The sequence below is a fragment of the Fragaria vesca genome, linkage group LG4, assembly GCF_000184155.1.
Source record: "Fragaria vesca subsp. vesca linkage group LG4, FraVesHawaii_1.0, whole genome shotgun sequence".
NCBI lineage: Eukaryota > Viridiplantae > Streptophyta > Magnoliopsida > Rosales > Rosaceae > Fragaria > Fragaria vesca.
In genome coordinates this window covers 19835408-19851878 of record NC_020494.1, presented here as the reverse complement: position 1 = coordinate 19851878, position 16471 = coordinate 19835408, and the positions used below count along the sequence as shown (strand labels likewise).

At 39.1% G+C, this 16471-nt stretch overlaps 4 protein-coding genes across 5 annotated transcripts; 3 read left to right on the top strand and 1 right to left on the bottom strand.

The window, feature by feature from the left end:
• The first annotated feature begins 1365 nt into the window (after positions 1-1365).
• Positions 1366-3695, top strand: LOC101313410. Its single transcript, XM_004298486.1, has 3 exons — positions 1366-2708; positions 2998-3130; positions 3228-3695. Exons 1-3 carry the CDS (start codon positions 1366-1368, stop codon positions 3246-3248), a joined length of 1497 nt encoding a protein of 498 aa, XP_004298534.1. The 3' UTR covers positions 3249-3695.
• Positions 3637-5819, bottom strand: LOC101314456 (phosphate carrier protein, mitochondrial-like). The gene is made up of 6 exons (XM_004297453.1): positions 5461-5819; positions 4931-5292; positions 4794-4837; positions 4440-4654; positions 4218-4342; positions 3637-4117 (listed from the first exon to the last, which is right to left on the bottom strand). The coding sequence occupies exons 1-6, from the start codon at positions 5764-5766 to the stop codon at positions 4066-4068; spliced, it is 1104 nt and encodes a 367-aa protein (XP_004297501.1). The 5' UTR covers positions 5767-5819; the 3' UTR covers positions 3637-4065.
• Positions 5820-6482: 663 nt separating this feature from the next.
• LOC101314173 (acyl carrier protein 1, chloroplastic-like) lies at positions 6483-7376 on the top strand. Its single transcript, XM_004297452.1, has 4 exons — positions 6483-6611; positions 6691-6777; positions 6867-6989; positions 7082-7376. The coding sequence occupies exons 1-4, from the start codon at positions 6540-6542 to the stop codon at positions 7211-7213; spliced, it is 414 nt and encodes a 137-aa protein (XP_004297500.1). The 5' UTR covers positions 6483-6539; the 3' UTR covers positions 7214-7376.
• Positions 7377-8464: 1088 nt separating this feature from the next.
• LOC101313693 lies at positions 8465-13867 on the top strand. 2 transcript variants are annotated; one of them, XM_004297450.1, is made up of 17 exons: positions 8465-8836; positions 9155-9324; positions 9419-9494; positions 9650-9691; positions 9774-9836; positions 10098-10147; positions 10225-10252; positions 10339-10413; positions 10493-10603; positions 10682-10742; positions 10995-11111; positions 11206-11318; positions 11766-11835; positions 12256-12297; positions 12794-12834; positions 12964-13102; positions 13349-13867. In XM_004297450.1, the coding sequence occupies exons 1-17, from the start codon at positions 8465-8467 to the stop codon at positions 13495-13497; spliced, it is 1719 nt and encodes a 572-aa protein (XP_004297498.1). In that variant the 3' UTR covers positions 13498-13867. The 2 variants fall into 2 exon arrangements, with proteins under 2 accessions (XP_004297498.1, XP_004297499.1); XM_004297451.1 differs by having other exon boundaries at positions 9155-9328; positions 9441-9494.
• The last annotated feature ends 2604 nt before the right edge of the window (positions 13868-16471 follow it).

Sequence of the window (16471 nt, the reverse complement as noted above, 5' to 3'; positions counted from 1 at the left end):
TAATGAGTTGGGTGTTATAACTTCTATATGAAGGTTTTTATTTGACAATATGTTTTGTTGTGGTTGAGTAGCCGCCGGAACCCTATATATGTTCCACTCGAACTCCTCACAGAAACATAATGGGAAATTGCAATCAAGGAACTGAACATATTGTTCTGGCTCCTCCCTATGGCAGAACAGAACAGAAGAGAGCCTAAAGCATTGATGCTAATGGAGGGAGCCAAAGCTCCCCAAACCTCACATAATCCATAATTCATGGTCTTCTCTGTTAGTGATCAATTGAGATGTAAATTTTGCAAAAATAAGTAACAACTAAAACTGAGTACATGTGTGAAAGAATTGAGGAATTCTAGCTGCTAGGGCAATAACAATGCTGCTCATAGAGTCACAATATTTGTACTCAAACTCAGACTCAGTGATATATTAATACCTCAAACTATAGCCACGGCATCAAATTAACATCTTTACCACATCTATACCACAAGTATTTTTTTCTTTTAAGAAGGTTCCATAGTTTTTTTTTTTAAGGTTTCATTATCAAAATCGGGTTAGAGCAAAATACATGATAACGTGTTGTAGGAGAAAATATAAAGACAATAATGGTTTACTCATTCATTGATGAAATGCCTATTTTATAGACATTACGTAGAGTCTCCCGAAGTATTTAGAAAATCTTATCAATATTGTAATCTATTATAGAGAGCCCTTCTAGTGAGAACCTTTAAGTTAAGGACTAGTTGATGACTTTTCGGTTTATGGTTTAAAAGACCTATTTTTTTTATCACATCTTGGCATCTCATCCGTTCAGTTTTTAGGTCTATATGTGTAGATCAACCATACAAATTTTCAGCCAAATCGGTGATCGTTAAGAACAAACTAGATCAAATTAATGGACGAACCAAATCTGTCAAACATGAACCGTTCAAGTTCATAATTGGTAAATCACACTTTTGAATGTCTTAACGATTTTCAATATGGCTGAAAATTGGCAGAAATGATCTACTCATAAATACCTATAAACTGAACAGTCAAGATGTGGATATAAGATCGAAAAGTGGGATACGCCAAAAAGTCCTCAACTTAAGAGTCCGTATTAGAAGGGCTTCTATCTATTCTAATAAGGAAACAAATTAATCAATCTTACGTGTATTAAGGCAAAACACATAACAGAAAGACAAAAATATATTTACCTTAAACATGAACATAATTCAGGATTTTGTCCACAGGCAAATCATAAGCTCGAGGCCGTGGAATTGAGCCGGGTTTTGGTTTAAATCTCCAGGCCCAAAATGGTGTTCCCATTCCAGACCGACATTAGAAAGCCGAGTCCGTTTGAGCTTTGTATTAGTGGAAGCCATTATAAAAATGAAGTCGTGTCTTTATCAAACTGAAACCAAAGACAAAACCGAAACACGAACCCACTCATCAAACCCAAACAATGTCCCCCAAAACGATACTCGAACCCTAGCCACCAGCCACCGCGTCGAAGAAAGGCATCGGGACGAGCGTCGGCACCGGCAGCGGGACGAGCGTCGGCACCGGCATCAGGACGAGCGTCGGCATCGGCGGAAGGTGAGGAAGACATCGAACAAGTTGAAGTTGGAGTTAGATGAGGAGGAAGCAAACAAGTCACTTTACCTATGTTACCTTGAACAGAGCGGAGATTGCGTTGCTTATGTAATCCGCGCCGTCAGATTGTCCGATTTGTTGTCGTCCGAGAAGCCATCGAGATTACGGCAAGTGGGTTTTAAGGCCGGGGACCATCTCCCCGGAAGTGTAGGTTCCGGTGTTATGGGCTCCCAAATTCTTCTAGCCGGCGGGTTGAGACCCAACATCCCTTATGGGATTGGAGCACATATGCTTCCCTCAGCTGTTTGGCATAGAAATGTTTATGCCTTTGAAACTGACCCCAATAAGCAACCTCGTCCTTCAATCAGGAAGCTTGATGCCACTTTACAAGGTGCCAAATTGGGCCCTATGATGGTGGAGCTTGGGGGCAAATTGTACGCTCTTTCGTATTATCTGGTTGGCAACCCTCCCTCGTTTGAGGTGTTTGATCCCAAAATGGGAAGTTGGTCTGCTCTGCCACAGCCCCCATTTTTCCAACCTCTCTCTGAATATTTCGAATACGCTCCCTTCTCTTATGCATTTACCGGCACCAAGATGTTTGTGTCCCATGAACAATGTCCTGTGTTCTGTTTTGACGTCGCGCACCCGGATAGAGAATGGAGACTAGTCCCTACTATGTGTCAAGGCGGCCCTTTTCCATTTGCTGGTGTGTCTTTGGTCCTGGACCTGCCGGAACCTGACAAGAAGATAGTGTTTGCCTATAGTCACGATCGTTGGTGTTTAGGAGTTTATGTCATGTCATTGTGTGAAAACCAAGAGTCTATCACACGGATTGGTGATTTGAAGCTGCCGCGGTTGCCTTATGAATTGGGTGAAGCAACTGGCTGTGATTTTGTCCACATAGGAGGTCGGAAAGCCTGCATTGTTGTCCCCGAATTGGAGCCCCCCTGTGATGATGAAGGAGGAGACGAATTGGAGCTCGGGTCTCATAAGACATTGGGGGTTGCCATACCATTTCAGTTTGAAGTTGATATGACTAAGCTGGACAAGGACAAGAAAATTGCTTCACCCTCCAATTCATGCCTATTCGCATCTTCAAATTTCATACCACTCCATCCACTCTTCCTGACCCCGAATCTGTTGGTAGCTATCTACTGTAGTATGTTTACTGTATTGCTTCGAGATATTATTGAGGGTCCTTGTGGCAGTCTAGAATTTTTGTTACTATTATTTTCTTGGTGAACTGTGAATTGTATTATCTATGATATCTGGTTTTACTGCATGAGTATCAGTTCCCCTTTTCCTAGTTTGTTTGTATAATTTTACACATGTTCTTGGAGAGCTTAGTAATTCCAGCATGTTTGTGTCTTTTTCTTCCTTTCTGGGTGCTTGTTCATAGATCATGACTTGGGAAGTATATGATTACAGATGGCAGAGAGGCTTGCCCATGAGCCCCTCCGATACATTCTCCTTCATGGTTGCGAAGAACAACTCCCAGACCCCCATCATTCTCATCGGACCAGGCCGCATCACAATTAATAGCAGTCACTCCCTCAGGAGGGTGAGTCCATTTCAAAACTCCATCGCTCTTTGTTTTCAATTTTTCCCTAAGAGCAGGTGTTGATGAATTCAAAGGCTGACATGATTCCCTTTTGAAGCAAACAAATAGAAGAAGGTGATTCATATTGATAAACGAAGCAGCATCTAGCTTTCCAGATTGACCAGCAAATAAAGCTAATCAAGGTACCGCACCAAACCCTGTCACTCTTAGTGCTGCGTTTCATAATAGAATCCTGCAGCCATTTGTCCAAAGTGGTAACCTTTCCGCTTAAACATGAGGAAAGATATAAATAATGCAGAGTGACAGCTTCGAGCTTTGTTGATGTGAACTAGCTACTTCCGGGATTGTTGTAGAACATTAGCCTAATTAGCCAGAGTTGGTTTAAACTAACAATAAGCTATGCCAAACATATATCTGTTAGCAGCAGACATGTTACTGGATTGATTGATCTACTGTGGTCAATGGGGAAGGGATGTTATAATGATTGAAAGACATAATGTAGTAATGAGTTTTATAACTTCTGTATGAAGGTTTTTATTTGACAATGTCTTTGATTCTGGTTGAGAAGTTGCCGGAACCCTACGTTCAACTCAAACTCCTTACGAAAACATAATTCATTGGGGAAATTGCAAACAAAGAAAATGAACATATTGTTTTGGCATGTCCTCCCTATGGCAGAACAGAACAGAAGAGTGCCTGGAGCTATATATTGATGCCAGGTCCCAGCCTCTAGGACAAAATGAGCTCCCCCAACCTCAAAATTAAACATGTACAAAGAATTGAGATGTAAATTTTGCAAAAGAGAATAAGTAACACCTAAAAACTGAGTACGTGTAGAATAGATAGTTTGCAGATTCAAAAAAAGAATAGATAGTTTGCAATTTGATCCTTGAACTAAAAGAATGAGGTTTGACATCCATCAGCTAGCTTTGGATTCAAGCACTTGCAAGCTCAGTGGGGGAAGGAGCAGCGCCGCCGGTTGTTGGCCTGAAAAAGACCAATTATGTCCCATAAGTATGAAGTCCCAAAGCATAGGATTAGAATAGAACATTGACATGGCACAAAAATGAAGAGATTGAAAGCTTACACGCCCATTAAAACTTTGAAGGAATCATAGATGACCCATTGGCTTCCTGTAAGGGTTCCGATCATGGCTATACGAAGAGGGAGACCCCGGGTGAAAAGACCCCATACTCCTAGATTCTTCACAGCCTGCAACATACATCCATTAAAATTGGCACATTAACAAAAGAAGACCAATGAGGCTACTTCATGCTTATGTGAGCTAGCATTGAGTAACTGGACTCACATCACTAACGGTTGCCCCCTTGGCATTGTTGAGGAAAGACACCAAGTTATCAGCAGGGTGTGAAACAACAGCACAGAACACACCAGCCACATATCCACTGCCAAAGCTCACCCCAAGCTGCAATGGTATGCTGCACTGCTCTTTTGGCTTTGGGATCAAATGTTTGTAAGAGAGCTCGACAAATGTCTCGAAAGTCGCAAATTTCATCATTGTATCTGTAAAAAATATACCAAGTAATTGTTATCGGCAATATCTCCAGAAGATAATGAATCTTAAGGTGGATAAACATGTTAAGTTGCTAGACTGTGACGAATAACATAACATGTACGTTATATTTACGAAAGCATAACTTACAAGGAATTTGGCGTCCCCAAAGAGGAACAATCCCTTTGTACAACCTGTAAGACAATCAAAACACCAATCATCTTACATTCCACAAATTAATTCATACCTAGTTTGTGCCAATTTTGAGTAACATTATAAATTCATACCCGCGAACGCCGTCCGATCTGATCAACTTTGGCAGCCCATCTGACAAACCTCTGGCGAACCCCGGCTGAGTCTGGACTCGAACTTTGACAGCTTCCATAGGACAGAGGGCAACATCAGCAAACACTTCAGCAGATGCAGAACCTGCAAGATAGATCAAGGTCTTGTACTTGGCTGCAAACTCAGGCCCTGCAATGTCTGCATAGTACTTCTTGAAATACTCATAGAGTCCATACTTGCCGGCACCCTGAGCACTGTAACCAATCAAAGTGGGCGCCCAACCCTTGTAGAAACCTCTAATTCCTTGCTCCTTCAACAGAACTCCAAATCCAGATTTGATGGTCTTGTACTTTGCCGGGTCAATCTAAAGTATTGTCAATACAAGTTAACCCTTTTCAATTTTGTTCACCAATGATACGTTTATTAATTCTCTAGAAGTATAACAATGACGATCCGCTCTAAAATTACTCATTCAGAACTATTTGATAATTAGCTGATCAGCCTAATTAACATTAAGTTAGTACGTACATACCTGCATGTTACACTTGAGAACATCAATAGGAGTGACAGCCGTGTGGGTGGGTCCGGTGGCCAACATCCCTCCGACTGTACACACCGCATAATATGCCGGCGAGTACATCTCCAGTTTCTCTTTGGGTGACTGAATCATCACCCTCTTCGACGACGACGAAATAAATGGTGACGATGCATGAGTAGCACCACTTCTATGTGTCACAGCATCCAAATCAACCGATCTTTTCGACAGAATTGAAGAAGTGGAAGAAGAAGAAGAGTAGAGGAAGCTCGGAATGAGAGACTGGCGAGAACTATCTGCCATCGTCTCTCTTTCAATTTCTGGGAAATGATTCAGGGTTTTCTTCTGCCTTTGTGTACGTCTGGTCCAAAATGTTTGCAAATGCGCCTTTTATAATCAATAGAACAAAAGCCATTGCTGTACACAGTTGACCAGTTATCATAGACTAGTCGTTCAAATAATAGAAGATTCAAAACCTTGGCAAAGACTCAAACTTCTTCTTCTTCTTTTTCGATGGTGACTCAAACTTTATATCAGTTCAGGTAAGCAACGACGTAACTCGTTTCGATTCTTCCACAACTTTTCCTTCATACTTTTTAAACTGAAAGAAGAATTCATGACCCGAAGCCTATAAGGCAATCAGAGATTATAATGTTTAAAATCAAAACATGTAAGACTTCATTTGGAATACGTTCTGTCCCAAATAGCAGGAGTAGAAGAGTGACCAAGATTAGCCAACCCGTCAACAACAAAATTAGCCACCTCTATATATAAACGTGTTTAATCGTAAAAAGCTAAAATATCTAGATTGAAGTTTGAAACTTCGAATACCATGAACAACTTCTTTTCCTTTGTTCATATCAGAAGCATCTCTAGACGACATGTCGCTTGGTTTTTAGTCCCAATTGGCAACTTGGCATAGAAGGACCAACCAGATGTGGAATCCCTGCCACGTAAGTAGTAGATAGGGCTCTGTTCCAATAGAAGAGTCTTGCTTCTCTGTTACCATATCTGTGTTTGAGATTACTCTGTTCTTGTGCTTAGCTTCACTGCTTCCAATCTCTTTGGCTTCAGCAATGGCTTCTCTTTCAGCTACCAGCCTCTGCAGCTTCCAATGCTTGCAAAGCCAGCCCATCAAGACCAGCCAGGTACTAAGAAACATATAGGTTACATAATTTCAATGATTTTATTGCTATTTTGTAACCAAATGTGTGTTTTTCTTTGCAGGTAACAAGGACAGGTTTGGTGTCTACTGGCTGGGGGAAGAGTGGCTTCACTTCTTTGAGAACTTCCCGTTTTCGTATCTGTTCCACTGTGAGTTAAGATTCTAATACGTACATTGTTTTGATGAAGAGGGTTTTGTTATAAGAATACGTAATGGATTCATGTGGATAAATGGATAGGCCAAACCGGAGACGGTGCAAAAGGTGGTTGAGATTGTGAGGAAGCAGCTGGCTTTGCCCGCGGAGTCCGAGGTCACACCGGACTCCAAGTTCTCAACACTTGGTGCTGATTCTCTTGACACTGTAAGTAGTATCACTCAGTTTTCTTGGTTTTGCATTGTGGTGTATAAATGTGACGAGGGTTTGGATGAGTTACTATTGTGGTGATGGAACAGGTGGAGATAGTGATGGGTTTGGAGGAAGAGTTTGACATCAACGTGGAAGAGGATAACTCACAGAACATAACCACGGTTCAAGAAGCGGCTGATTTGATAGAGCAGCTCATTGAGAAGAAAACACAAGCTTGATAGCCTAGCTAGAAGGAATTGATGAGTTTGGTCAAGTTTGTTGAGTTGTTATATGAGTGAGGGAGAGGAAATGTGCCAAGCTATTGTGTAACGTTCTTGATTGATTTTGTTGAATTTGATTGGTTTACAATATATTTCTGGAGTTGAATGCCTTGATTTGAGTAGTTGAAGATGTCTGTCTTGTTTTCTATGGGTGTTAATTGTTGCCATTATTGTGCATGTTAATTGTCTAGCTATGTGTCTATTCTAGTTTTCAATGTTCATGTAGAAGAGAAGGACTTTTGAGGTTTCGGAGGTCGATCATTTTCACTAATAATTATGTTTTGATAACATGTAAGTCATACATTTCATGTTAGTTCTAGACTTCTTTTGGAAAATTTAAGAAAATGAAAATTCTAGACTAATATATTATACGTTTGTTTAAGACTGCAATTAGTTTCACCAATGTCCGGTAATGAAACTCAATCAACAAAGTCAAATATTAGAGTTTATTTTTTAGCATTAAAAAAAAAAGTTAAATGCTAGAGGCTCTATCATGTGCGTAAAATGAGAAATTACCGGTTTCATGTAACGACTAACCTCATAAGATATTTTTACATAATAACAAGACAATACATGGTTCGAAAAAATGATAAAAACGTAATCATTTTACATATCTTTGAAATTCGTAATACATGATTATGCCCCCAAGTTTTCCAAGATGTTTTGTCTTTGATGCACCAAATGTATATGTCGTAAGTGCTTCATGTTTTTAACCCAATTTGTCCAAAGCTATACTTTCAAGACAGTTTCCCCAAAAATGCCTCTCCTCCCACATCAAAAACGTCGTCGTCACACTGACCCCGTCCTAAATTCTCCTCTCTTTGACCCGCATCAAAAACAAAAAGTCTACGTGTCCGAATCACCGAACGGAAAACCAGCCCCAAAGTTAAAACACATGCCCTCGGCCGCCGGTCCCGGCCAACTCAATTAACACGTCACCACTCTCCGCTTCCCGCGAAACGTGCTTCAACGTCAATCCCACGCAAAACGCCACCGTTTCGTCTTAATATTTTCATTTCAACCCCACACGAAACCCGTATTGACCCTCACCTGAAAACCTCTCCCCTTCTCTCTCTCTCTCTCTCTCTCTCTCTCTCAGTCCACCCCTCCCTATATTCCCTTCGATTCCTTCGACAAAATCTAGCTTCGTCTACCATGTCACACTGAAAATCCACAAAGCTATATATACATAGCTACAATCCAAACACAATGGATCGGAGGAGACAAGCGAGTCCAGTGTACGCGCGGCAGTGGAGCGGAGGTTCCAGCAGCCCAGGCTCATCTCCGGCGATGTCGCCGGCGCATCCTCAGTCGCGCCTCAATCCTTCCGCCACTGGATTCTCCACCGTCAAGCGCAACCAGAACGTCGCCGCCAAAGCCGCCGCGCAGCGCCTTGCCCAGGTCATGGCGTCGCAGACGACTGCCGATGAAGACGACGACGACGATGATGACGTCGGTTACCGATTCCCTGCTCGGCAACCTCATGCGCCGTCTGCTTACTCCAGCAATGGCGCCAATAACGGCGGGAGTGGCCTTCCGGCGATTTCGACGACTCGGCCTGCTAGATCTCCGTCTCCGGCGGTAATTTCCGAGCCTAATTTAAATTACGATGCTGATTTGAATCATGTGGAAACCGAGTCTGTTTGATTTTGGTGTTTATTTTGAGATCTGAATGTTAGCTACTCTGAATCTGTTTTTGACTGTATTAGAGTGAAACGAGTATGAGCATGCTTTTGGAACTCTGATTAGAATTTCGGCTTCTTTGTGTTAATTCGAGTTTCGGAGTGTTATTATATGCTGTGGTTTTGATTCTTGTCATAGTTCAATAATGTACTGTTATTTTTGTGAATTCGATTGTGGCTACATTATGGCTAATTGTGATTCTTGTATTGTAATTAGTTTGCTCGGAACTTTGTAGAGCATACTACTTCAGTTCGTTCAGCATCAGCAGGAAGACCCTCAGTGTCGGTTCGTGCAGGGACTGTAGTGCCAGCCAGTAAGACCTCTATTAGGACTCCAGCATCCATACCTCCAATTGATCCTCCGTCAAATAGGAACAGAGATAAAAGGCAAGTACCTATAATTAGGGTCAACTTGTTCTATCTAGTAGATGTTTTTGAAGTTTATGTAGCTCGTTCTATATATAATACGTTATTGGCACAGGTTTACACGGGACATTGGACAGCTTAACTCACAAGCCCCAGGAGATGAGCGTGAAGTTGCTGCTCTACGTGATGAAGTATGCTACTCAATCTCTGTTTAGAACAAAACTTGAAATTATACTGTACTTTCGAGGATGTACTTAGATAGTCACTGCCATCTTAAGTTTGGTATCTTCTGAAATATTTGTATTTCAAAGCAATCTTATGAAGCTAACATATATCGTACTTGCAGCTTGATATGGTACAAGAAGAAAACGAGAATATTCTTGACAAGGTGCGCTCTTCTTGCAAACCCCATAATTGCAAATAATTCAAATCTAATACGCGTAACACTTATGCCAGAGTATTTTGTGCAGCTTCGAAGCGCTGAAGAAAGGTGTGAACAAGCAGAAGCCAGAGCTAAGGAGCTTGAGAAACAGGTATGAATTTCTATATATAGCTTGCAAATAAAGTGATCCAAATTAGTTCAAGGCTGATACCTTTGTCACAGTTACAGCTTCAGGTAGCTATAATCATATGTCTGGTTGTGAAGTTTCTTTCCAGTAAAAGATGATTTCTATTGGAGTTAATATTAAATGTTTATTTTCATTGCATCTACTTATGGCTGTTGAGTTCAAGTTCAAATAAAGAAGTTTGTGCTAGTTTTGTAGCTATCTTCACGTTCAATTTTTCTTTCACAGGTTGCAACACTTGGTGAAGGTGTATCCCTGGAAGCCAGATTGTTGAGCAGGTGAAATCAAGTTGTTTTGCATCTGTTCTGTTTTTTTTTTATGCTTGGTTCTGATTATTTGAATGATTCACCTGCAGGAAGGAGGAAAACTTGCGTCAAAGACAGGTAATTGGGGAGATTAAAATAGGTTTGCATAGATGCATTATGCTCCTTCAGTGGTTTTTCTTAGACAACAAAGCATTTATTCACAGGCCGCTCTAGATGCTGCAAGACAAAATGAGGACGGGAAAGATAAGGAAATTGCCACTCTTCATTCAGAAGTTGAGGTAATTGCTTTCGATCTCAGTGAAGTTAATCTGTTAGATATTCAGGAGTTGCTTCTTATATTTACTTCTCTATATTCAGAACCTAAAAGACAGTGCTGAAGCAGCAGCGGAAAAGCTCCGAGAAGCAGAATCTGAAGCGAACACTCTTCGCTCAAAGACACAAAGAATGATTTTAACAAAAGAAGAGATGGTTTGTTTTCTAATACTCAAGTGAGAATTTTGTTCAGCTGTTCATGATGGTAAGTTTACCAATGCATCTTTCTTGTAGGAGGAAGTTGTTCTCAAGCGATGTTGGCTTTCTCGCTACTGGGCTCTAGCTGTGCAGCATGGTATTTAATTTTTTCCATCTTCTCTTTCTATAAAGAGCATAAACCACATGCTTAAAACTGATATATATGCTTGATGAAGCCAATTTTTGGTGATTTATTAGTTTCCAACTTACTGTTATTCCTTTGACGATGATTCCTTTAAGTCTTAACAGTGAGAAAGGGTACATAACTGTTTGTTGTAATATATGTAGTTATAAATTTTCCTCCTACTAATTTCTAAGTGTATGTTCTGTTCTCCTTTTATCTTTTTAGGCATATGTGCGGATATAGCAGAATCAAAGCATGAACATTGGTCATCTTTAGCTCCTCTTCCGTATGAAGTCATCATTTCTGCTGGACAAAAGGCTAAGGATGAATCTTGGGAAAAAAGTTAGTAGATCCCTTCATTGTTTCAAACAAATATTATCCTATACCTTTTATTTGATATTGTTTTTCTTGTCATGTACCGAATGTTGTCTTGCAGGTGGTGATGATCCAGATAGAAGTAATCGTGATTTGAGTGACCTCACTGGGGAAGGAAATATTGAGAGTATGCTTTCTGTGGAAATGGGATTGAGGGAATTAGCCTCTCTAAAGGTCTGTTCCTAATTCTATAGTATATACTGACAGTATATTCAGTAAGATGGAAAATTAAAGAAAAATGGGAGGGGAAGGAGAGGGTCGGGGACGATTTATACTTTTGAGTTGGGCGCGGCACTCATATCCTAGGAGAGACTTTTTTTTAAAAAAAAAAAAAAACTACTTCTTTGCATGTGTTTAATAGTCTGTACAACCAGACGAGGGTATACTGTCCCTGCAATTCATCTAAAAGTGGAGGATTGAAATAGCTGACAATTCTTTTTTATTCTTAACACCAAATGAGTGGTGAAGTCTCTTTTCTATCTCCCACCCTATGACAGGCCACTCCATTATATGGATTTGGATTTACTTTGTCACGTGTTGGTCGAAAATATAAGTATACGACTGTTCTGATTTCTTTTTTCTGTACTTCTAATTTCTCCATTATATCACTGTTTTGTTTAGGTTGAGGATGCTGTCGCGCTTGCATTGGCCCGGCATAGACGTCCAGATTCTATTCGGCAGTCAGCTTTTGGTATGTTTCATTGCTATCTCGGGTTTGCTCACCATAGACATGATATTGTTCCATTGCTGTCTGTTTATCAATGCGAATCTATAAACTCTTCTTTCTTCATTTGATGTCCTGAAGATTTTATGGAGGAAATGAATAATGTGATGCTTTCCTGAAATGTTCTAAATTATAGACTATGTAATACTTTCCTGAAATTGTTATTATTAGTCCTCAATCTGATTATAACATCTTGTATGGCTCATATGTTGTATCGCCAGACATCTTGTTCTCACTATCAAACTCTTTCATATATTTTTTTTGGTCTGGTAAATTCATGCTTGATAACATACAGATATCCGAAATTTCTGCATTTTTCTTTCTTAATTGTGGATAGGAGATTGTAGTTTAGAAAAAAGCTTACTTATACTTTTGTTTGTAATTCAGATTCAAAATCAACCGGTGATCCCAAGTTTATGGAGGCATTTGGTAAGAATGATATTCTTTGATCTGTCAGATGTGCTAAGATGAAGAAATAGTCTCACATATAAATCATAACATACAAAAAATGATTGTTGGACTATCCATAAAATTATCTCAGAACTAGTTTTCTCGTAACATATGTATGATATTACCCATTAACATTTTGGGATGGGCTTAGGTGAAAGGCATTAGAGTGAATAGTAAAGATGATTTGTTTTTTTTCATAATTTGCAGCAGTTTAGGGCATCATTTGTTTGTTTTCTAAAACAAGAAAATAAAATAATCAGTATGGTAGCGTATTTCTTTCACTCTCTCCTTACCCAAAAGTGGTATAATTGTGTTTGGCCGATTCTCTAGGACTCAAGTGGATTGTGTTTCCAAAGCTTTTTAAAGTATGCTTCAAGTTAATTCATGTTATACTCTCACCCATTGTTTACACAGCAAGTTTATAGATGGATTTCAGTGTGGTATTACTATTTACTTTTTTCTTTTCTTCCTGCAGAACTTAGTGAAGAGGAGATTAATGATATTCGTTTTAAAGAGGTCAGTTTCTTTGCCATGAATATATAAAGCCTGCTTCAACCCCTTTTTGTCGTGATCTCTATTAGTTGTGGAAAGAAGACAATTTATTATTTGAGTCGACATGTTTTTCAAGACCACTGATATGTGCAGGCTTGGCTGGCTTACTTTTGGAAAAGAGCTAAAATACACGGTGTCGAAGACGATATAGCAGATGATAGGCTTCAGTTATGGATAAGCCACATAAGCCGTAGCAGCACACAGTCACCGACTTCACATGATGCTGTGGATGGTAAGCTACACTATTACTGATGTTACCAAGCTTAGGCATGCCTAAATACATGAACATAATATAATTCACCTGTTACAAAGTCTCAAGTCCTGCACTAAAATCCAACGATTTAGAATTTGTCCGGAAATGATATAGAATTTCAGAAACAACAGAACAAAATGAATGAAGAAAAACTGGTTATTATTGGGAAATATCATTTCTGTTCTATTGTTTTATACTAAACATACAAATGACAACTTGCGGCAGTGGAGGGAGGTTTGTTGGAGCTGAGGAAGCTGGGAATTGAAAAACAACTCTGGGAAGCATCACGCAAGGAAATCGATCATCCCAGCTCAGACATTACTTATAATCACAATCACAAATCTTCCGCAGATTTCGACACCTCTTCATTATGATGGATGCTGCCTTGGGCTGTTGTTTATACCAATTGTTTTTCTTTTAGATTTTCTATTTATTTTTCTTATTTTCTCTTTACACATACTACTCAGATAAGTGTTTCTTTTTGGGTCAATAACTGAGATGGGATCGTATTGCGGATGCAAGTCCAATTTTTTTATGTAAGTAATAGCTTCATAGATTTGTGAATCATATGCATATATAGGGCGTTTTTAGTTATCAGCAATGGAATGTTATTGAATTCACTGTTACTAATATTACGGAATAAAGAGGACGAGGAATACGTAATCAGACTCCTCCATGGCCGATGAAACCTTGACAAGGAGGGAGCTGGATCTAACTGATTCTTGAGCATTTTTTGTTATTATGCAACTTTATATGTGCAATTGATATTAGTAATCGTACTAGCTCAACGGGAATGGCTACAGATTCTCTTCTCTCATTCTCTTCCATGTCAATCAGTTTAATTCAGAAATGGTTTATTCTTTCTCTCATTCTCTTCCATCTCCAGCTTTGGTCTTCCTGATTCTGAAGGAAGCAACATAACTTGAACCTTATGAAATGACCCTTTGTGACATATATTATCAATAAATTTGCAAAAAGGAAAGAAAGAAAAAAAGAAAAAGAGTGAAAGGTGGGTTGCCAAACAGAAAACAACATAAGCAACTCTTGAAGCTAGTCTGCATCATAACCCCTAAATTGAGGAACATGATAGATAGTAGGCAAAGAAAAGGAAATTCATAAGCATCTCTCCTCTCAGTTAAAGACAACCTGCTTGTGAAATTTTGGAAGTGTCCCTCCCTATACATGCCCTTAAAAAGGACATGATAAAACACAAAAGTTGTTGAGCTTTTCTCCACTCTATGTATAATATTTCCATCAAAAGGGGATAACATAATAAAAGCCCTTGGAGCACTAATAAAAATAAGCAGATGGAGCTTATTGGTAAATGAAAGAGAAAAGGGGAAGCTTTGCTTTCATGGCAAGGTTCATATAAAGCCTACATATTTCTTGGTTTGACACATTTTCCAACTGTGGTACTGTTAGGTAATCTCATATATTATGAAACAATGGCATTTCCATAGAGGAAATCATATCAAAGAATTCTTATATTAGATATAGTCATAATGAGGATCAACCTCATTCATCATGAACTTTAGCTATGCTGGGCCACTTAACCAGGCATCATATAAGAATCTATAGTGATTCATAATAGAATTTAATCTCCCAAAATCTACTTATTGCTGATAATTCATATACTAATCCATGATCTTCTACTTTTTCTGAATATCTGGAGTTGTTTTTGCTGCACAATGAGAACAAACCTACCATTCATTCCTCTTTTGCAACGTGCAAAGAAATTTGACCTCCTACTCTTTTTCTTAGGTGTCAAGTTCTTTTGCTTGCTTACTTTTTATTTTTTTGGTATGAAACGGAAAATTACAAAGTGAAACCTCTCGGACAACCCGAGTTTTCATTATCAAAGACCCGAGCTTGGAATCTTTTGCTTGCTTAGTTGCTCTTGTCTTAGTTTATTTGAGACAAATCGTCAAATATCTTCTCTTTACCCCCGATCCCCCTAATTGTGATCACCAGAATAAAAAACTTAAAGGTAAAAGGGGTGAAGTGGTTGGCAAGTTAAAAGAAAATGCGTGACTTGAGGCCATGACCATCTTCCACAGTGGTCATTGGAGGACCTGAAAACTCAGTTGAAAGAAAATGGCACGCACTGTTAAGAGTACTGAATGAGAGAAAGAATGAGGAGGCAGGTCCCCATTAGAAGCAATAACTAGTTGTTTTGAAGCTATGATGGGGAACATGTGGTGTCTCATGTGGACCTTCACTGTGAGCTAGTGTTACTATATAGCTAAAACAAAATGACAACTTAAGAAAGGGGGATGGTTACAGATCATACTGTAAGAGAAGCCTTTTTTTAAACAAAAAGGTCAAAGAGAACCAATTCATCCCCAGAGGAATACATAAAGAAAAGGTTTAGGAGCTTTTGCTCAATCTCCACTCTAAACTTTTGACACTATTTTACTTGAGGCGCATGCTATATCCATCCTGCATTCTTTGATTATACAGATGATCATATTCCTCCTTCAATTTTATTAAGAGAGTTTGTCAGTTGAATCACCATGCTTGTAATATGATAATGCAGCAAGTTTTTGGTAATTTGCTTTCAGTAATGTTGGTTTGAATCGAAAAACAAAGTGGGGATACATGATGCATATACTAAACAGTTGATCGATGAGGAATGCTGGCAACTTTCTTCTTTCAACATTACGCATTTATGCATCCTTTTTATTCCTTCTGTTTCTGCACCCACATTTGCCTTCACAAATTTCTCTGAGTTGTTAGTTGGTAATTATCATATAGCTATGTTCAAATCTTTTTTAGAATTAGAACCAGATAAGGGGTTGTGTACTTGGAGATCAAGAAAAGCTTAAATCATTAATCCAACCATTTTTGGGAAAACCAAAAAGGAACTGCAAAGTAGTTCTAAAAAGAAGAATATGCAGAAGTTAACAAGGCTTTTCTGGATAAGTATAATTTGAAAATGTATTCAATTAGTTTCACACATTTTCACAGATGGAAAGTTATCTTGGGAAAAAGCCACTTTCCATGGATCATGCTCAACTGTGCTACTTTAGTCAAAAGTGAGAAGAATATGCAGAAACAACAAAACTGAAATTTCTGAGAATTCGAATGGTTCTAAAGCATTCAAGATTCCATCTATTGCTCATTTCAGCTTCACAACAATCTTATAAGTGCTGCTGACTCACTCACCCAAAAAAATTAGAACAGACCAGACTCACTCCCTAGTGATTGTGTCTCTTTCAACTCTCCATTGATTTCAGGCCTGCAAGCAAAAGGCCACAACTGTAATGATAACATAAAAACAAAAGTCTCCACATTTATATTTTTCTCTCCACTTTGCTAAACTCAACCACCCTTCTCTCTCTCTCTCTC

What these genes read in the sequence shown, in the direction of transcription:
- LOC101314456 (XM_004297453.1), bottom strand. Translation starts at nt 5,766, where the DNA reads ATGGCAGATAGTTCTCGCCAGTCTCTCATTCCGAGCTTCCTCTACTCT. An exon ending in TTCTCAAGTGTAACATGCAG is followed by an intron (nt 5,293 to 5,460) that starts GTATGTACGTAC and finishes ACAATACTTTAG; the next exon opens with ATTGACCCGGCAAAGTACAA. An exon ending in TTCAAAGTTTTAATGGGCGT is followed by an intron (nt 4,118 to 4,217) that starts GTAAGCTTTCAA and finishes GGTCTTTTTCAG; the next exon opens with GCCAACAACCGGCGGCGCTG.
- LOC101313410 (XM_004298486.1), top strand. Translation starts at nt 1,366, where the DNA reads ATGAAGTCGTGTCTTTATCAAACTGAAACCAAAGACAAAACCGAAACA. An exon ending in CTCTTCCTGACCCCGAATCT is followed by an intron (nt 2,709 to 2,997) that starts GTTGGTAGCTAT and finishes ATATGATTACAG; the next exon opens with ATGGCAGAGAGGCTTGCCCA. An exon ending in GCAGTCACTCCCTCAGGAGG is followed by an intron (nt 3,131 to 3,227) that starts GTGAGTCCATTT and finishes TCCCTTTTGAAG; the next exon opens with CAAACAAATAGAAGAAGGTG.
- LOC101314173 (XM_004297452.1), top strand. Translation starts at nt 6,540, where the DNA reads ATGGCTTCTCTTTCAGCTACCAGCCTCTGCAGCTTCCAATGCTTGCAA. An exon ending in GTTTTCGTATCTGTTCCACT is followed by an intron (nt 6,778 to 6,866) that starts GTGAGTTAAGAT and finishes ATAAATGGATAG; the next exon opens with GCCAAACCGGAGACGGTGCA. An exon ending in GTGCTGATTCTCTTGACACT is followed by an intron (nt 6,990 to 7,081) that starts GTAAGTAGTATC and finishes GTGATGGAACAG; the next exon opens with GTGGAGATAGTGATGGGTTT.
- LOC101313693 (XM_004297450.1), top strand. Translation starts at nt 8,465, where the DNA reads ATGGATCGGAGGAGACAAGCGAGTCCAGTGTACGCGCGGCAGTGGAGC. An exon ending in GGATGAATCTTGGGAAAAAA is followed by an intron (nt 11,112 to 11,205) that starts GTTAGTAGATCC and finishes GTTGTCTTGCAG; the next exon opens with GTGGTGATGATCCAGATAGA. An exon ending in CAAGTTTATGGAGGCATTTG is followed by an intron (nt 12,298 to 12,793) that starts GTAAGAATGATA and finishes TTCTTCCTGCAG; the next exon opens with AACTTAGTGAAGAGGAGATT.